The sequence below is a fragment of the Protobothrops mucrosquamatus genome, unplaced genomic scaffold, assembly GCF_001527695.2.
Source record: "Protobothrops mucrosquamatus isolate PMUCROS unplaced genomic scaffold, P.Mucros_1.0 scaffold1038, whole genome shotgun sequence".
NCBI lineage: Eukaryota > Metazoa > Chordata > Lepidosauria > Squamata > Viperidae > Protobothrops > Protobothrops mucrosquamatus.
Genome location: NW_015387270.1, coordinates 47,525 through 68,068, shown reverse-complemented (window position 1 = coordinate 68,068; position 20,544 = coordinate 47,525). Strand labels below are relative to the sequence as shown.

The window sequence follows — 20,544 nt, the reverse complement described above, 5'->3', positions numbered from 1 at the left end:
ATAAAGAGGGACTTTTTATTTAAAGAAACAATTTATTCTTCTAGAGAGCTCGGAGGTCACAACTTCATTAAGCCATGACTAGTCAGTTATGTTTTCCCAAATGCCATTTTTATCCTCCCTCCAAATTGTGGCTCGTGCCTTGTGAAGAGAGAGGGGGGCCACAGCCAATGCTGTAATTTCAAGCATTGGGGAGGACTCAGTAACAGACATTCTTCCTTCATGTTTATCATAGGATTGAGATTGTGATAAACAACATTACCATCTTAATGGGTTAAAGTAAGCTTGCACCAGAGTTGTTTATTAGGTGTGGTACATACTCTCCGAGTGACACTGCTTTTCTTGGGTACAATTGAATTTTCTCTCATGAAAACAAGAAATGCAAGTGATTTTGATCCCCATGTTCGATTTTAGAAATAGTTTGTTTCTGTTTATTACCTGGTTGGGAATCTGTTGAACAATTGAGTGATGGTGAAGACCCAGCACTGATTTTTCTCTTCTGTTTGTACTTTATTTGAGGAAGATTTTTTTTTGTTTGTGTAGGTGTGCTTAAATGAAGAGTGGAGCCTAAACCCAATTTTCTTGGAAAGGCTGCACCCGGAAGAAACTGAGCGCAGAATTTTTTTTTTCAGATGTAATTAATGGCAGAGGTAACTTTATGAATGGTTTGATAAGGAGATCCACTTGTTTCATTTTCTTTTTGTGGATGATGCATTCCATTCTGCAGAAAACGTTGAGTTGTGAAATTATTATTTATCTTTTCTTTTGTAAACACGAAGCATTATGTCAAAAAACAAAGTGTACGCAGTGTGAAGCCCTAGAACTAATTCTTGCCTTCATTCCTACCCCTTCTTTTCTGTAAATAGTTTTATTTTTCTGATTTTCAAGTTTTACCCCAAATGCCATGTCTGGTATGGCAGTGAACAAGGAAAGCCCTGATTCTCATTGTTAGCAGGAAAAAGAAATTTCTAGACATGGATGGCAAACAATTCTGATTTTGGTTCTGTTTACTTAATATTCCATTGCTATGAAACAAAACTTGAAATGGGGTTAGGGAGATTTTTTATTTGTATCAGAACACTGCACAGGGGTTAAAATTTGGGTGTAAAGAGGAATTGAGCTTGTGTGAATATTTGATGTTGCAATAGTTAGAATAAAATAATCAGTTGTCAGTCATAAGGGACAGTAAGAAATAGGTCATGTAGTTATAGTCTCTTGGAACCATTTTCTGTTTTTAAGAAGGTGGTCAGTTCAGAGAAGGGATCTGTCTTTATACAGTTAAGTAATGAATCATTGTAGGAACATTTGGTCTTTGGTCTCTTAATTTGGGATAATAGTGTTTGTCTTGGAAACAAAGAGTTGTCAGATCAATGGTATAGTTTTGCACAGGCTACTGTGGCATAAGAATCCTTTAGACAGAAAGTGATGGCTATCCACAGAAGCCAATATTCTTGGGAAGCAGGGTTCCTTATATGTATGTAGGCTTAATGTGAGCTAGTAAATCATTCTATTAGATTCTGCCTAGAGGCATGCATATTATATGGGAACATCTACACTTGTGATGCCATTGCAGTGCCATTGCAGCTTGCAGGTAACATTTGCTTTTGCATGAGCTTGCTGGCATGTTATGAGGTAGGTTTGCCTGTCTGTCTTCACTGGAAAAAAAATGTGATTCTTCTTTCCTACCTATCAGGGCTTCTCAATAAGGAATTTGGTGCCTTAAATGACTCTCCTCAAGTTGAGGGGAAAGTCAGCTGTCTTAAAAAAAAAACATTCTTTAAGTGTTGTCCAAGTTAAAGGATAGCACCTTTAAAAAGGAAAACAGGAAAATAGGTTTGTGTATTTTTCTTTATTACTGATTTAAAACTGATTACAAGTTCGGTGGGAGTCAAATGCACCTGGCTGGGTGAATTCTGGGAGTTGAAGTCCTCCCCTCTGAAACTTGCCAAGGTTGAGAAACACTGGCATAGAATGTGATGGGAGCAGTTGTAACCAGTTCTTCAGTAGTGTGCCATTCCCTTGCATCCTTTGTTGCCATTTCAAATAACAATTCCATTTTATGTTCCAAAACAGATGTCTGTTCTGCCTTGATTGACTATTGTCTAGGTATCTGTGCTTTGGCCCTTGAAGCAAACCTCAGAGATGTAGAGGATGATTCCTGGGCTCTAGGGGCCTGATGCCACGTAACTCTTTTCCAGTCCCTCCACAGTCCTGCAAGATTCAGCTTTTGCTAACAAAGCTTAATCCAAAAGTGGGTTGTATAGAGAAGCAGATATTGTAAGACAACACTGGGCTGGGCCCATAAACCACTTGTATAGTCCTCAGAATACAACAGTTCAGAACTGAGTATGAACTGCAAGAAAATCTATGGAATGCTAACTAGCTAGAACCCTGATGATTTGTGGTTGGTGTTAAGTCCAATAAAAAATACGCTTTGGGGCTATGTTCATTTTGACTTGCAGTAGTAGATCATTCAGGTGTTTAAACCTTACATAGATAGTTGACTATTCTCCACCATGATTTCAGGAAAGAGTATGTTGGATAAAAATATTTCATGGAGACTGACATCTACCTACAGGTTCAATGAAGAAGGAGGCCACGGTGTCCCCCATCCCACCCCACCCAGTGCCATTTTTGCTTGAAATGTAATCCTAGGATGTAAAGCTTAATAATAATGGTATTCCAGATCTCTCCAATCAATACTCATTGAACTGATTTCTCAGTTTAAAAGAGAGCGAGAATAGATAGGAATCCGTTCTCCACATTTAAATTGACTCTGGAATACAGGCAAGATAAGTGCCCTTTTCAGAGTAGGTTTTGTCTGGAAACGAGAATGAAACAAACATAAATATTGGACCAGTTGGTTTTCCTTGCTTTTTGATTAACTCTGTGAACTTGGCTGTCAAGTAAAATATCAAATCATCAGTTCTTTGTAAGATACCATACCTGGGGAGGGGGTCAGAACTTGTAAGAGATAGCTTTACTTTCTCCTGATTTTTTTTCTCCAGAAGGGGAAAATGATAACTGGGTCTCTTTTGGGGAAGAGGGTGTGTGCCTTGGTCTTCATAGGTGCTGACTGCCAGGAACTGTTTCCTACTCTTCTTGGACAAGGAAACTTCTGGCTTGTATTCTTTGAAGCATTCGGTCCAGCAGATTCTGGGCAGTACAAGCTGTGTCAAAGCAAAACTGACTGTACAGATTACTATTGTTGTTAGTGTAAAAGAACTTTCAGTAAGAAACTATATAATGTCATTGTGGATTGCTCCACAGTGTGTCATCCTTCATCAAGATTCATGTCTGTCTTGTGTATTGTGGACGGTTGACAGTCTGGCAATGGATTTGAATTCTGATCCATTAAATACTATTATTACTGATAAATATTTATTGTATTTAAAAACTTCAAAAGCCTATTATGACATAAAACTTCAATAAATTTTTCCAAGCTTTTTAATATCTCATCTCTTGGGTGCTTGTTTTATTCCGGAAATGAAAGTATTGGAGGGCTGTCATTGATCAATACTGAGTTGTGTCTGCTCAAAACAAGTGCTAGACACAAGATGGTCATAACAGAGTCTTCCTGGGCCAGGACAGATATAACTCAGAGATCCAAGAAGTAAGATTATTAATGCTGTCTCTTTTGTGTTGGCATTAAATGTGCATGATTTTATTTGCAAAATGTTGGTCTTAAAAACAAAAATCTATCTGCCAATCAGTATTTGTTATCAGAGTATTCTAGAAATAAAATAACACATCAATACAACAAATAGCAAAAGTATTAAAATGTGTGGAAGTTCAAACAATGCTTATATAATACTTTTTCTCCTAATTAGGAAGCTACAAGTTCTTTCCCAAGGTTGCCAGGAAAGGTGGAAGGGAGGGCTTTCCCTTTTGGCTTTCAAGAGGCAAGGAATAGAAAGGAATTTCACAGAATCATAGAATCATGCAGCTGGAAAGACCTTGGAGGTCTTCTAGTCCAACCTTCTATCCAAGGCAGGAGTCTTTAGACGATGCCAGACAGATGGTTGTCCAATTTATTTGGAACAGAGAATTTGAACTTGGAGCAGGGAAAAACAATGCCTATCCTGACAATGATAGAAATTGTCCACATTTGTCTGAAAAGAGACAAGGATTAAACAGCAAGTACAAATGCTGTGGTTGCCTGAATCCAGAGCATTGCCCTGGTCTAATGAATAGGAAGCCTGATTCTCTGTAGATCAGACATGTCAAACACGAGGCCCGGGGGCTGGATGCAGCCCGCGAAGTGGTTTCATATGGCCCGCGAAGCCATCCTGGAAACAGTGAGGGAATGGCCCCCGCTGCCTTGGCCCTGGTCCAGGCCGGCCAGGAGCCAATGTACAATTTTGTGGTGGCCATCTATGCTGAAATGCATTCAGTCTTAGCTCCACAAGGCCTGGAAACAGCGAGGAACCAGCCCCTGCCGCATCGGCCCCACCCCCTCGGTGCATGCTGGGGAGGTGTCACCCTTTGTGAGGAATGAAGAAATGCACCATCACCTGGAAGTGGCCAGCAAATGGCCCTCGCCTACTTCACAGAGCTTGATGGGCTCTGCCCTGGTCTCACCCCTTTCTGCCAGAGACCCTCAGATCTGTCCCACTCCTGCCCAGGCCCCCACAGTCACCCTTGACGCGAATGATGTAGAGCTGGCCACGCCCACCCAGTAGGCCACACCCACTCCATCCACGCCCACCCAGTAGGCCGTACCCACCCTGGCCACACACCCCCGCCCCCCCCGAGGGCAACCACAATGCTGATGCGGCCCTCAATGAAATTGAGTTTGACACCCCTGCTGTAGATGTTTTGGATTTCAGTTCCCATCAGGCCTAGACATGGAACAGTCAAGCCACTGGGGAGTTGCCCAAAATATCTAGCAGGCACCAGATTGTCTGTCTCTGATATTATATGATGTGAATAGGTTTATTCTTAAGATGACTTGGAAACCTTGAATGCTCTCCAAAGATTTAATTCCCCCCTTCACTGTTGCAGAATAGCCCAGTGTTGAAGTACATTTTCAACAGCTATCAGCAGGTCTTTCCATGTGGGGTAATAATAACAGAACAGCCTCCTTTTCGAAGTCCATACTTTTCTACAAAAGAACTTGCACTGGACATGAAGAATTGAGTCCGAGTCTCAAATGACTGATTTTCATTCTCCAATTCATGAACCCGCAATCCAACTGGAGGCACAGCTGACACCAATAACTAATTCTAAAGGATGCTTCAAGATGGCTGATTTTCAGACGGTTGTAATTTTAAACTGCTGGACTTCCTGGATTATTCTGTGTGAGAGAAGGAGAGGCAGAAATGATCTATCAAAGAAACTGATGCCAGACAGTGGCAACAACTGAAAAGCATCTAACCCAGTGCTTCTCAACCTTGGCCACTTGAAGACATCTGGACTTCAACTCCCAGAATTCCCCAGCCAGCAGGGCTGGCTGGGGAATTCTGGGAGTTGAAGTCCAGACGTCTTCAAGTGGCCAAGGTTGAGAAACACTGATCTAACCGTATATCTGAACACATGCTGTTGCATATGTTGATGTAATAAAGTGGCTAAAATGCTGAAATAGGAATTGGATTATCCTTGGTTTGACTCTTAACATTGATTCATGCAATGCAATTAAACCTAAGTTTTAGTTAACAAAATGCCTCTGTTGCCTCCAAACAAATAATGTGATGGCCTGGCTCATACAACATGTTAAGACAATAGACCATTTGTGCAATAGTTGAATTAATACAAGGTTTGTTTTGTCAGCTGATGAAAAAGTTGCTGATCAACAGCATGAAAAAAAATGAGTTCTAAACCTTGACTACATGGGCCTCATCCTCATTGCAAAACACATTTCCCCAATTCCATTGCTACTCTTGGCAGATTATTTAGTATTGTCAAGATGAAGATAAAGACATAATTCAGTTGTAGTATCTCTCTCCTGCATAAGAAAGTCCCAGATTTTATCTTTAATCTTTCCAGGTAGAGACTTTAGTTGAAAACCTGCTGCCAGTTAATATAGACAATACAGGTAGTCCTCAACTTACGACCATAATTGAACCCAACATTTCTGTTGTTAAGTGAGAATTTGTTAAGTGAGTTTTGCCCCATTTTATGACATTTCTTGCCACAACCTATCACTGTAGTTGATAAGTTAGGAATCTGATTGTTAAGTGAATCAATGGCTTCCCCATTGACTTTGCTTGTCAGAAATTTGCAAAAGTTGATCACATGACCCCGGGATGCTGCAACAGTCACAAGTATGAACCAGCTGCCAAGCATCTGAATTTTGCTCACACGATGATTGGGATGCTGCAAAGGTCATAACTCTGAAAAACGGTCATAAGTCAGTTTTTTTCAGTGCCGTTATAACTTTGAACGGTCACTAAATGAACTGTTGTAAGTCAAGGACTGCTTGTATTGTGCTAGGGGGCAAGATTAGCAACTTCGCAGAACAGTTGAGACTGCCAGAAATGTTAGTGTATTCTTGGGACTGTTGACTGTTCATGACACAGACATTTAAGCATGAAGCACACATGCAAGAAGAATGGGCAGGTGTGTTGTGCATGCGCTATAGCAAACAGGCCAAACTTGCGACGTCACATGACGTCGCGCAACGTATCGGAGCTTTTTCCACATTGCCGGCAATGGGGTGGGCGTGGTTTCCTTGTGACGCATCTGGCCCGCGGGCCGGCAGTTTTACCCTCCTGCTCTATAGAGAGATTACAATCATATCCTGTCTTCCACCTCCTTTTCTCCTCAAATTCTGATTCCACCCAATGCCAGTACAACATAGTCCTCTAGTGAAGATAGCTCTAAGCAGATACCATCACTCACCATCTGAAATGCCCAGCAAATCTTCCATTTCTTGCTGAATGCGCAGCAGGAGGATCTCCTGCAACAGCTCCTCCCGCAGGCTCTTCGGCATGATCCCCATGCGCTCCAGGGTTTCCTCGGAGAGGCGCAAGAGAGCCTTGCCAGAGATGGCATGGCTATTGGCTGCCTCCAGCAGTGGACTGCCTGGAGTTCCCAAGGTTTTTCCTCTTAGCCAGGCACACACTTCGGCTGCTGTCCACTGTGCCACCGGGCGTCTTGCTTCCTCATCCTTTGAACCCTGTAAGGTGGCAAGCTGATCTTTTAATTGGTTTCTTTTACTTTCTGCACACCACATCAACTCTCAACAGCATGCAGGTAGTCCTCGACTTAGAACCATTCCTGTCACAACCACTCATAGTTACAATGGCACTGAAAATAGTCACTTACAACTGGTCCTTGCACTGATGACCGTCACAGCATCCTCACAGTCATGCAATCGAAAATCAGACACTAGGCAACTGGCATTTATTTATGGCAGTTGCAGTCCTGGGGTCATGTGATGGCCATTTGCAACCTCAGCTAGCTTCTGACAAGCAGGGAAATCCAGATTTGATATGACCATGTGTTTCACTTAACAAAAGCAATGATCCACTTAACAGCCATGGCAAAAAAGATCATAAAATTGAGAGTGACTCACTTAACACCTGACTTGCTCAGCTACAGAAATTCTGGCTCCAATTGTCATAAGATGAGAACTATTTGTAATGAAATGAAGTTTTGCCTTTTGAATCTCTCACATTCCTTTCTTAATTCTGTGCCAGTAACTGAAATACCTGAATAAAGCTACATTTGTTAAACAAACAGGACATTTTTTTTCCTATTTATCCAGTACATTTGCAAACTGGACTTCAGTGGAAGGTTCTCAAGGCAATATATGCTTAAGAACAAAAGCAAATACAGAAAAAGTAATGAATTGCACCCCACCCTCCTACACAATAAGAAGGCGATATTCTACACTGGAACCACAATATTCCTCCAAAGAAGTAGTTTACTATACTGTACAGCCTAATGTCAAGTTATATAGACCACAGAAGACAGGTAAAACACTATGATTACTGGAATATTAAGTAGCAAGATGTTATTCTATGGGATAACACTTTTAACCCTCTGTTCTAAGTGCTTAAGGGAAGGTACTCTCTATGCAGATAGTCCTCGACTTATTCTTTTAACAGCGGTTCAAAGTTGCAATGGCCTTGAAAAAAGTGCTTAAGACTTGTCCTACTAAGTTTAGCTAATTTGATTAAGTATGTTGAAGAACCCAGTGTAAGAGTTAAATTAATCCAATAAAATGAGGGGTTAGGCAAATAAATGCTTTGAGTTGGTACTACTACTACTACTACTACTAATAATAATAATAATAATAATAATAAAGTTGGAAGGGACCTTGGAGGTCATCTAGTCCAACCCCCTGCTCAGGCAGGAAACCCTATACCATTTCAGACAAATGGCTGTCCAGTCTCTTCTTAAAAATTTCCAGTGTTGGAGCATTCACCACTTCTGGAGGCAGGTTGTTGTATGGAAATATTTTAAACTGAAGTATCATCCCCTAAGAGCTCCAGGAATTCCCCCCCCCCCCGCCAAATTCTACACTAACTGAAGCTTCCAGATAGTTCTGGAGAATGATATCAGTAATCTCTCCTGGAAGTTACCAGAACATAGTAATTGTGACTAGGTTACTTCTGCTCCAAAACCTTTGGCTAATGCCACCCAGAATCACTTTTTGTGAGATGGACAGCCATAAGAATGTGAGAAATACATACATACATACATTCATACATACATACAGACAGACAGACAGACAGACAGACAGACAGACATACAGACAGACAGACAGACAGACAGACAGACAGACAGACAGACAGACAGACTGACTGACTGACTGATGTCATTAAGATGTCTGAAAATATTGGTTCAACAAACATTCTCAAACTGAATACTCTCCTTTGGGGAGAATAGCAATCCAGAACTGGTTGAACAATCCTATCTTGATCCCAGTAATTACCTACTCATTGGAGCACTTGACCACTTAGAGGTAATAGAGAGGGGGGAGCAGGGAGAAGATGGCACTCCAAGCTCAGATTTCCCATCCTTACTGTTACTTTCTAAAATGCATTCATTCTTCAGGTTAAGAGAGGAAAACCTTATTGCTCTGGACTTCAATCTCCTAAACTAGTTTGGCTAGTTACCAAGATTGATAACATCAAAGCTACAACTGGGAAATCAAAGACATTCTTGCTATCTTTAAACCAAAGTCCTCTATCAGGTTGATCAAGGTTGTTTTCATGCCATAACCGGTTACAAAACAAAGCTTGCAATTTATCTAATACTGCCTAGTGTTCACCCACTATTGCCTTCCACCAGTTTTGCTCAAAAAAGGACACATTTGTGACCAAGCCATTGTTAAGAAATCTTCTAGATTCAGCAGATTTCACAGTACTGTATAATCAATCAAAACCTAAACAATAAAGAATACAATCAATATAATGTAAAGTCTAAACTAACAAAAGTCTCTGGCCAATACCAGCATATTCCATTCAGTTGTAATATTTCCACAGGTTTTCTTTCTGCCCCTTGATGGAGAATGGAGTTACAAAAATTATTATTCATTATTAATTAGTAGAAATAATTGAAGAGCTTAGAAGGAATCCATGGTTTAGTAACACAGTGCCTGTTCTGTGTATAGAATGGATCAGATTCAACAAGTGTCATTTTCAGTCAGAGATATTCAGTTGACAAAGTGGGTGGAGAAGATCCTTTTCCATCAGAAGCCCTGCAATACAATGCCAGGTGGTTTAGTTTTGCCTGACATGAAGCAGTTTCTTTTCTATTATTGGTCTGAGGGCACCTCCATTAGTGCTTATTCCGATTAAGGGCTTCTGCGGTGCTTTGGATTAATTCTCCAAATGGTGCCTCAGAACTTGCAGAAGCAGTTGGTTTGTTGCAAGATATGCTATGTTCACACTCCTGCATGCTTAAAAGCATTTTTTTGGAGACTGACTGCAAAGCACTGTACGGCACTGTACTATGTATAATTTAAGACAGTCTTAGAACTGGATTAATGGATAAGCACATTTTGGCAAGAATAAATCTAATTTAAATAGTTTGCCATTGTTTTGCTGTAGAACATAAAAGTTACAGAATCTGCACTCTGCATAAGGATGAAACATTTAGTAATAATAATAATAATAATAATAATAATAATAATAATAATAATAATAATAATAATAATAATAATAATAATAATAATAATAATAAGTTGGAAGGGACCTTGGAGGTCATCTAGTCCAACCCCCTGCTCAGGCAGGAAACCCTATACCATTTCGGACAAATGGCTGTCCAGTCTCTTCTTAAAAACCTCCAGTGTTGGAGCATTCTCCGCCTCTGGAGGCAGGTTGTTCCACTGGTTAATTGTTCTAACTGTCAGGAAGTTTCTCCTTAGTTCTAGGTTGCTTCTCTCCTTGATTAGTTTCCACCCGTTGCTTCTTGTCCTGCAGATTATTGCAGACTGCTTGAGCCAGAGGAAGAAAAGGAGCAGAGTCCAAAGTGCTTACAGTAGTTAATCTCCAGGAAGGGGATGGCTCACCTTCTCTAAGCCTGCAGGCTCTGCCTGTGATTCCTCCATGACGTTCAAGTCTCCCAATCCCCTCTTAGCGTTGCTCTCCATCGGGATCATGAGCTGAAGGAGACAAGCGCACAAGGTCGTGAAGCAGGTGGACAATATACTGTTGACAAAGCAGAGAAATCGTTTTAAGGAAAGGATCCTGGAGTCCTCTGATATACATTACAAGTAGTTTTGTGTTTGGCTCATAGTGCAAAAGGCTGCCAGCTGGTGAGTTAATATAAAGGCTTGTCATCAACAGAGCTCAAAAGTCACTCTTCTTTCCAAAAACCGGAATCCCATAACCAGCCTTCTTTTCTGTAAAGCAAGATCAACAATCCAACATAACATATTGACGTTAAAATGGGAGAGGTTTAGGGCCAGGTTCTGCAGGGTTACAACCTCTTCCTGTTTTACTTCTTGTTCAGCAAGGGCTACGTTTTCCCCTGCCCTTTTGCATGTTTTATCTCAGGTTATGTAAGGTAACATAAGGCCCTCGAGGGTCTTTGCACAGGTTCATCATGTGCACCAGTTGCACCTTTCCTCAATAAACAGACCCTCTTTCTCAACCTTGACAATTTTAAGGCATGTGGACTTCAACTCCCAGAATTCCACAGCTAGCATTGCTGGCTGTGGAATTCTGGGAGTTGAAGTCCACATGCCTTACAATTGTCAAGGTTGAGAAACACTGCTCCAGACAATCATTCATGCTCTGGTCATCTCATAAGTGGATTACTGCAATGTGTTGTAGAGGGAGCTTTCCTTGAAGACCATCCAGACACTATAGCTGGCTCGAAATGCGACGGTACAAGCAGTAACAGGAGCATCTCAATGTGCGCATGTGTTACCCACTGCTACATGAGTTGCATTTGCTATCAGGCAACTTCTGGGAGCAATTCAAGGTGCTGATTGCCTATAAAGGTTGTGCATGGCATAGGGTTGGATAGCTGAGAGACTGTTTATCTCCAGTAATACCTGCCCACCCAGTATTATCTTAACCTATCCTATCCTATCCTATCCTAACCTATCCTATCGTATCCTATCCTATCCTATCCTATTCTATTAATTAAATGGGTCTGCTTCAGGTTCCCTCTATTAAACATGAACTTCTTGTGGGACCAAGGAAGCACACCTTCTCTGTTGTGGCCCCCAACTTCTGGGACAGCATTCCCCACCCCACCCCCAGAGATAAAAATGATACCCTCACTCCTAGGCTTCTGGAAAGCTTTGAAAACCAGGCTTTGATCCCAGGTCTGGGGTGATGTTTACGAGCTATTTAAGATGGTCATTTTTGTTTGTTTTTGCATTCATTAGTTTTAGTTTGGGCTGTCTCTGAAATTGAACACTTTTAACAGTTTTTAACTTTCCTAGTTTTGCACACTGCCCAGAGTCCACTGGACTTGGGCAGCGAATAAATTGAAATAAATAACATAACTCACACTTGATTTCTGTCTGGTGCCTGGGGAAATCTTAGCCATTTTGATAAACATAAACTTATTCTGTTGAGATATTTTTGACTAGGGAGACATTGTGTAGCCTAGGGGGAAAAGTGTGCATATGCCCACTGGGCTCAAATGAAACTGAAGGCTGGTATTTAGTATAATAAGAGTTTCTTAAAAGAAAGTCCTGGAATAGGGGGAAAAGCTAGCAATCCTCACCTTACAAAAGGCACTTTTTATATAACATTCTTCAACATCTTGCCTAATTGCTTCGCCAACATCTTGCAAAAGCTTACCTAAGCACTCTTTCAACCAACCTACCCTATAAGAAATGTGCACTGAAGGCATAGTAACTGACATAATCATGAGAATCTTTGGTTACTTGTTTGCACACAGCCTGGTCTGACTGGCTGCTAAATTGCATTCGAAGTGTGAGATTTAGAGAGATGGAAGCAAAATGACTCAACAGAAAACTTTAGGAATCTCACCATCTGTCAGGCGTTCTGTACATAGTCCCCTTCCCTCCCTCACACACACACACAAATTAAAGAAAAGATGGGGTGGCTATGATATTGACATAGGTAGCATATTCCCCCAATGTAGTCCTTTCTGATAAATGGGCCACAAGCTCCAATATCCCCAACTAGCCTAGTGAATGACTTAGAGCAATGTTTTTTAAACTTGGCCACTTTAAGATGTGTGGATTTCAACTCCCAGAATTCTTCTGCCTCCATTCAAATCCAACTTGTATATTTGTAACAAATGAACACGTGATTAAGCACTGCAAGCCTTTGATGACCTCCTTCCAAAGGAAATAACAAAATGAAGTCCAGAGAAAGAAGGCTAAATATGGTTCTTCTGAAATGTCACTGCTTGTTTTGTTTTAGTTTTGTTGTCTTTTGTTTTGATTGCCAGCCATGCTTATTTACCCTTTAGCAATAAAGATATTGTATTGAGATATTGTATTAGCAATAAAGATATTGTATTGAGATAGCTTCTACCACATCTAAGTATCCCACTTACAGAATTTCATGAGATGGAGCAACCATGCCCAGAGTTATTGTGGAGGATTTGGGTCAAACATTCATGAGAATCAGTCTGTACTAGAAGTACCTGCCACTCCAGATTGTCACCTGGATCCCTTCAAGGTCCTCCATGCATCAACACCCCATTTATAGCAAATTGCATTACTTACCCTATTTCCAAAATTCAGTTTTGCAGCAGAAAGCAAACACCTTAAAACATGACAGCTACAAATTCACTTCCAGACTCTGGACAAACTGCGAGGACACAATTTCAAGCCCTCCCTGCAGTTCAGAGTTGATAAAGAGCATAAACACCTACATGTTCAAGGAGAGATATGCACTTACCAGTGTTGTAGAAGTGGAATTAAGTATTCCTATGATTACCGACGTCATGGACCCATGCCAGGTATTGAGTCTTGTCCACTGGGAAAATCTAGAATGGCCTTTTAAGACACTCACAGTTTTTCTCCCTCAGCTTCAGCCTGGCTCAGTGGTAGAGTAGTTTCTCGCCTTTGTGCTAATCTCCAAACATACCTGGAGATTTTCTCAGCTCCTTCCCCTCCCCTTCCCCAGTCTCCTCCTTTTCTGATTTCAAATCCAGGCAAGAGAGTCCTTGTCTCTCCTGTCTTGCAGCCACACAACCAAACAGGCACGTTCATGTTCAGGTCTGTGCAGGAGCCATCTGGAAAAATTCCCTCCTCTTTGCCTTATGAATCTAATCGGATGCACCCTCTTTTCACTCATGCGCAACCTGGCATGCATACACCCATCCATGTTTACTTTAACTTCAAGGCAATTTATGATTTGATTGATCCTGCTTCCTGCTTCACGTCAAGAGCGGTTCATATCTATATGGATCTTATTTGCAAAACACACTAAACCATAAATAATAATGCCTTGGAGACACCCAAACTCAGACCATAGATTAAGTTTCTATATATGGGTATATATCCAAACCATAATTCTGTGATGTCTCAACCTGTCCTGGGGTGAATCAGTCATTCACATTCTGCTTTGGGATTGGTATATCTGACTATGTCATTGTGAAACAAGATCTGAAAGGAGAGGATGAATCTCAGACTTCTTCCCTCCGCCTTCCATCCCCTGGGGGAATGGGGAGGGAGGTGCAGCTGAATCTCTTGTACGTAACACAAGCATATTAACACCATCTGTCCTAGTCAGCAGATTTGCAGGGAAAGAAAGAGAATGGCAAACCTCATTAAGCCTTATTTATCCCCTTCTGCAGGGGATTTATTCCCATAGCTGGGCTTTATATGTTGCTTGGTACAAAACCAACCAATTCCATTTGCGCAAGCATTCTAAAGGAAATTAAATTTGGCTAAACAACAGCTTATGAAGTGAACTACAAATAGTCCTCAACTTACAACTATTCATTTAGTGACTGTTCAAAGTTACAATGACACTAAAAAAAAGGGACTTATGACTGGTTTTCTTACATCTACGACTGTTGCAGCATCCCCATGGTCACGTGGTCAAAGTTCAGACACTTGGCAACTGGCATGTATTTATGACAGTTGCACTGTCCCAGGGTCATGTGACCACCATTTGTAACCTTTCCAGCTGGCTTCTGACAAGAAAAGTCAATAGGGGAAGCCAGATTTGCTTAATGAACAAACGATTCACTTAACAACTGCAGCAATTCACTTAACAACTGTGGCAAGAAAGTTCATAAAATTGGGCAAAACTTGCTCAGCAATGGAAATTTTGAGCTCAGTTGTGGTAATAACTCTAGGACTACCTGTACTTGATAGTGGAACAATCTGTTTTGAAGGATAGTGGGGTTCCTTTCCCTGGAAGTTTTCACCATATTTCCTCACTAGTGATTTATATTGTTTTATACAAGATGAACTCCAGGTTCCTTTTTGACCCTTACATTTTGCAATTCTTTGATAAGAGCCAGGCACCAAATCCTTGGTAAAGGGTATAAATAAATATAGTTGCTAATGCTTTTTATGCATTTCTCAGGGAGGATTCAGAAGTCTTACTGCCATGTCAGATTGCCTACTGACTAAAAAAAAATCTTGTTAATGTTAATCCCTGAATATTTTAATGAATCCCACTCGAGCAGAGGCATTTATGCAATGGCTGTGACGGAGTGGGCTTCAAAAGTGGAGTTTAGAAAAATGTTATAAAGTAATAAAGGATAAAAATCTAATAAATAAAAAAAATAAAATTTGCTGGCTGGGAATACTTCTATGCTATGGACACCAGGGGCCGCTGCACATGCTTTTTAGATGAGGGAACTCTACAGAAACATTTGTGCAGTTTACCTGTATCTGGGAGGGTACACATCAGGCAATTAAAAGCCTCTTCTTATCATCTTGTTAAAAAAACTCAAGAGGCCCTATGCCATTTACCCAAACCTAGCTTGGTTGAATCCTGTCTTAGAGATGCACATCCACTTGGAAGATACCTCAGTGCTGCCCTATTCTTATAAATTCAGTTTTCTATCCCATTTAATCAGCACCTATTGCCCAGTAGCTTGAAACTCCTAACCCAGCGTTCCCAGTCTTAGCATATGTGGACTTCAACTCCCAGAATTCTCCAGCCAGCAATGCAGGGAGTTGAAGCCCACATAGCTTAAAGTTGCTAAGGTTGGGAAACACTAGTTTACCCCTTGTTTTCTTTGCCATTTCAGGGAAGGCTATATTGCTCTTTTTCTTATAACTGCTGGTTCAGAATAAAACGAAGTTTCTGATGTTCACTGCGCCCAGAGCGGAGAGCAAGCTTTGGAACTTAGTATGGAATTCCCCTTCCATTTCTTGTTCCTGACTCTATAGGATCCTGAACAAGCGATAAACCAGTTCATCCTCTTCTTATTATCCTTGCATCTCAGTTTTTTTATTCACAGAGCAAGTGTGATACTTCAGATTTGGGGTGAAGCAATCGAGATTGGCAGGCTGCACAGATGAGTAAGCCCTGATACTAGTATGGGTGCTTCTAGTTTGGTTAGCTGTGATTCCAAATAACCACAAGTAAAAGCATTAGGAAAGCCAATTGACAAATGAGATTCCACAAATCTCATTCAGGCAAAAAGCAGGCTGATCTGATGAGTGTATTATTTCAATAAACCCATCCAAGTGCCTCCATAAAGAGAGATATCTGTTCTTGACAAACCCTGCATAGACCTATTTGTTTCCAAATACTGTTTGTAGCCCTTATGACCACCTCTGCAGCCACTGAACAAGAAACTAGCTTGTTATCACAGAAGTCATTTATCAACTAACTGTGTGGTCTTCTGGGCACTGATATGTCTTCCAATGTGCTTAATCCAAACAATACAATCTGCCCATGTACAATTCAGTATTGTCAGCTTAGGTAGGTTGTATCTACAGTGTTCCTAAGCAATCTTGGACCAGAAATTGAGTTAGCCTTGTTGTTCCAATTCGGCACTGGTTTCTAAGGGATACATACAGCTAGCTAGGCCCTTCTGTCCAGAAGTCTCTACAATATATGAAAGACTTAGAACCTCTTTCACCAATGGATATAGATTTAGAAATACTGTAGATAATGGCATTCTAATAATTTTAAAATATTATATCTGGATTTTGCTATCTAAGAGACAACTGCAAATTAATCAATGATAGCTCAATTAATATTACACAATTCATGCTAGGCTTTCCATGCCCAATTTAACTAAAAACTAAAGCAGGACAACTGCTACTAATATATTTTGATTTGTATGCATGCAGTAATGGGCTCTGTGTGTCTGTTTGTCCCAACCTCCATAACAGAATAAAATGTAGGCAATCACTAGTGAAAAATAGTCTCCAACAATGTATTAATTTTCCTTGTTCCTTGAAAAGGACCTGAAGGGGGGAAAGAAGGAAAATAAACAACTGTAGTATTCAATCTGCATAAAGCCATTTCTGTCATGATTGTATACCTAACTATCTGGAACAGCCATAGAAAATAGAATGAATCTATAGAGCATACAGATCAAGCAAAAGGAATATTCAAATAATAAATAAATAAATAAATAAATAAATATAGTGTGAGTAAACCTAGGGGCACCACTGTGCACTCCGCTGCATTCTGGATCAATTCTAATTGCTGGGTGGTCTTCAAAGGCAGCCACATGTAGACTTCCGGTTTGCCGCTGTGGCTGCCGCAGCCATTACTAAGCTACAGACAGCCGGTCAAACTCACCACCAAGCACTTTGAAAACAACGCAAATGAAACTGGGTGCGACCTGATCTTCTCTTTACCCTAAGTACTTTCTCTTCCTGTAAAAGCTACCTGAAGTAGCTTTCTATCCCACCCTCTAAGAATAGCGGCGTTTGACTACCCAGGGGAATTAAAGCATTAAAAAATCAACTTTAATCTAATTGGATTTATATGTTCCTGAAACTTGGGGACCAAAAATTTTCCTATTTTTATTGGAGACTCTTGTTTTTATCTACAAAAAAGAAATAAAATTGGAAAAAGGATTATAAAAATTTTGGACTTAAAAACCTTAAATGGTATCAGTGCCATCTTGTGGCGAAGTGTGGTGCTACAACTTATTTCCTGAAAGAGACTTGGCTTGAAGCCCAGACCTTAGATAAGACTTTTCTGACCTTGGCACCACCTGTGAGAGACTTAGCTGTAAGAGAACAACTGGGTGGCATAATTGGCCTACTTGAACTGTGAATGTAAACCTTTACCGACTCTCAGAGTTATATGTGGGAAACTGCTTTCCTATCTCTTTACTTGAGGAATATTGGTCACTATATGAGATGTTGAAATACCTTGGATTATAAAATCTTGCTTGACAAACAACTTCTACTAGAAAGACTATTTATAAACACGTGAAAGATGGATGAAGACCAGGAAAAGATTCTTTCAATGTTGAAAGCAATACATGAAACCATTCTTTCAGCTTGGGATAAAATAAGACTTAACATAAAAGATCAAGACGCAGCTTAGATACACAAACCCAAACTTTGACTACAACCAAAGAACCAACAATGCAGAAGATAACAGAAGAAGTGGGACAATCAAATATTAAGACAGAGGACTCAGTTGACCAACAAATACAGCTGATGGAAAATCCAGAAAAGGAAGTGACAACACTGAAAATGGAAATGACTTTCTATATAAATCAGAATAAATTTGAGAAAGAAGAACAGATTGAATGAAAGACAAACATACCAGGGCAAGCATGGGGAATTGGAATAACAGGGAGACAACGAATACAAATGGGCTAGTCCTTGCAAAAAATGGCAATTAAATGGTTTTATTTCAAATAACATATATAATAATAGAGGGAGATCTATTTGACGATCTAAAAGCATTGATATGGAAGCCTAGTTGGCAAAGGAAGAAAGCCAGAATAAGGTTGAAGAAAATTGGGGTTTTGACTTATTAGAGGGGATTTCATATTATTAATTAGAGGGTTAAAGTAAGAAGTTGAGAAAAGGGGAATTGTGGTCATTGGACCATTGAAAATAAGGACTTTATTTGTTTAATATTCAAAAATTAGATCTAAAAGGAAAAAGAAAATTATTATGAATATGTTTGATTTATTGATTAACCTAGGTAATATACATAATGGTTTTGATTTTTTAAAGAGGATATTGTATTATTAAGTAGATGATTTAATATAGTGGGAAATAGATAACTTTTAGAAAATAGAACAAGATTATATTCAAATAGATAAAATATGTATTTTGGATATTAGATTTTATCATGAATTGAGACAAGGGAAATCTTGGTTACCTAAGGCTTGAAAATTATAAATATCAAAGGTTAAATTGGAATATTGATGAGAAACTAAAAATTGGTTAAAAATTAATAACAGGATATGGATTGTTTATGAAGACTGAATGTAATTAAGATACATATAAGCTAAAAATTTATTGATAAATGTAATAATGATGTTTTTATTGAGTTGATATAATAAGAATTGTACTAGCTTGAATACGAGACAGTAAATGTTAAGGGAAAAAGAGAAGAAATATTTGATGTTGTAACTTGAGACTTGTACTAAAGATTTTGTTATCGAACTGTTGATTAACCCAGTCACCACATTGCTTTTTAAATACTTAAATGTAAAATTGGAAAATTAATAAAATATTATTTATTTTAAAAAGGCAGCCACACGTAGAACGCATTATAATAATCCCAACAGGAACTGATGAAGGCTCGAGATCATGAGCAAGGCTTCCTGGTCCAGGAAGGGGCACAGGTGGCACATCAGTCAAATCTGTACAAATCCTCCCTTGGCTGTGGCTGCCACCTGCTCCTCAAGCAGGGACTGAGTCTAGAAGGGTTCCCAAATTGCACACCAACTCAGCCCAAGGGAGCGCCACCCCACCCAGAGTCAGAGATTAAATATCAACTGGGCCTAGGTCCTAGAGCAGGGGTAGTCAACCTTGGCTCTTTTATGACTCGTGGACTTCAACTCCCAGAATTCCTGAGCCAGCTATGCTGGCTCAGGAATTCTGGGAGTTGAAGTCCACGAGTCATAAAAGAGCCAAGGTTGACTACCCCTGCCCTAGAGGGTCGAAAATCCAGAGCCACTCTGTCTTGCCATGGTTGAATCAAACCAGTTTCTCCCCATCCAGACCCTTACAACCTCCAGGCACAGGGCCTACACTGTAACAGCATCCTTTGCCTAGAAGCGTCATGTATGTTAAAGGATCCTATCTGCTTCATTAGGAATTTATCTGCTGTGTCTTTGATATCAGAAAGAACTTTTGCTATGCTATCTGGATGTTGGAAGTCACTATTGATTCATATTACTTTGGGAAGTAGTCATTTCCAGAATTGACAAAAGGGCTGGGCATCAACAATGGAGAAATCCTTGCCAAGGCATTCTGATTTTTCAATATCAGGAACGTATAACTCTGTGGGAGCTGAAACTTACATTTAATCTTTGTGGAATACCACCCACACCCACACCCACACCCACACCCACTCCAAAGAATAAATGAACTTAAAATCAAATCTGAATTCATGTTATTTTAATAAGCATGATAGTAAATTAAACGAATATTGGTATTCACGAACTTAATAATTTCTCCATTTTTAGGACTATTGGAACAAGACATTCAGGATTAGGGATGTGATGTGTATGGAAGGAAATAATTAATTCTTCCTAAATCTGTGTAACACTGTTTAATCCAGACATTTTGACAAGCAACAGTAGTTTCATACATCATGCTAAGCCATGACTTGATTTTCATCCAGCATGATGTAATTCCATCTAATACTTAGCTCTGGATATTGGGCTGAAAGCTGACCACACTACTGGTTTTACAGGAACAGGCTACATACCGTATATGATGAAATCCAGGTCAGTTTTATTTTCCAGCACCAGTTTTCTTCTGGGGAGGACAGTTTTGTAAGTATGGTAATGGCTCATCAGCTACTAATATTTTACACACACACACACACACACACACACACACACACACACACTCTTCCCTGAATAAACTCTAACTGCTTTTGAAATCGGGAGCGGGGGCTGGGTGGGAAGAATCAATAATAAAACTAAACCTCTTCACACATTTGAGTTGAACAAGATGGTTAAGCAGGCTTGAGCCCTTTAAAGCAACAGGAGGAAAAAATCCCAGAAAGCAGAAAAATGAGAAGGTCCAGT

The 20,544-nt window shown here is 40.0% G+C and overlaps 1 protein-coding gene across 1 annotated transcript; it reads right to left on the bottom strand.

Annotated features, from left to right (window-relative positions):
* Window positions 1-4,907: 4,907 nt before the first annotated feature.
* Window positions 4,908-10,596, bottom strand: LOC107291040 (sterile alpha motif domain-containing protein 12). Its single transcript, XM_029284863.1, has 3 exons — window positions 10,460-10,596; window positions 6,838-7,114; window positions 4,908-5,293 (listed from the first exon to the last, which is right to left on the bottom strand). Exons 1-3 carry the CDS (start codon window positions 10,547-10,549, stop codon window positions 5,289-5,291), a joined length of 372 nt encoding a protein of 123 aa, XP_029140696.1. The 5' UTR covers window positions 10,550-10,596; the 3' UTR covers window positions 4,908-5,288.
* Between the last annotated feature and the right edge of the window lie 9,948 nt (window positions 10,597-20,544).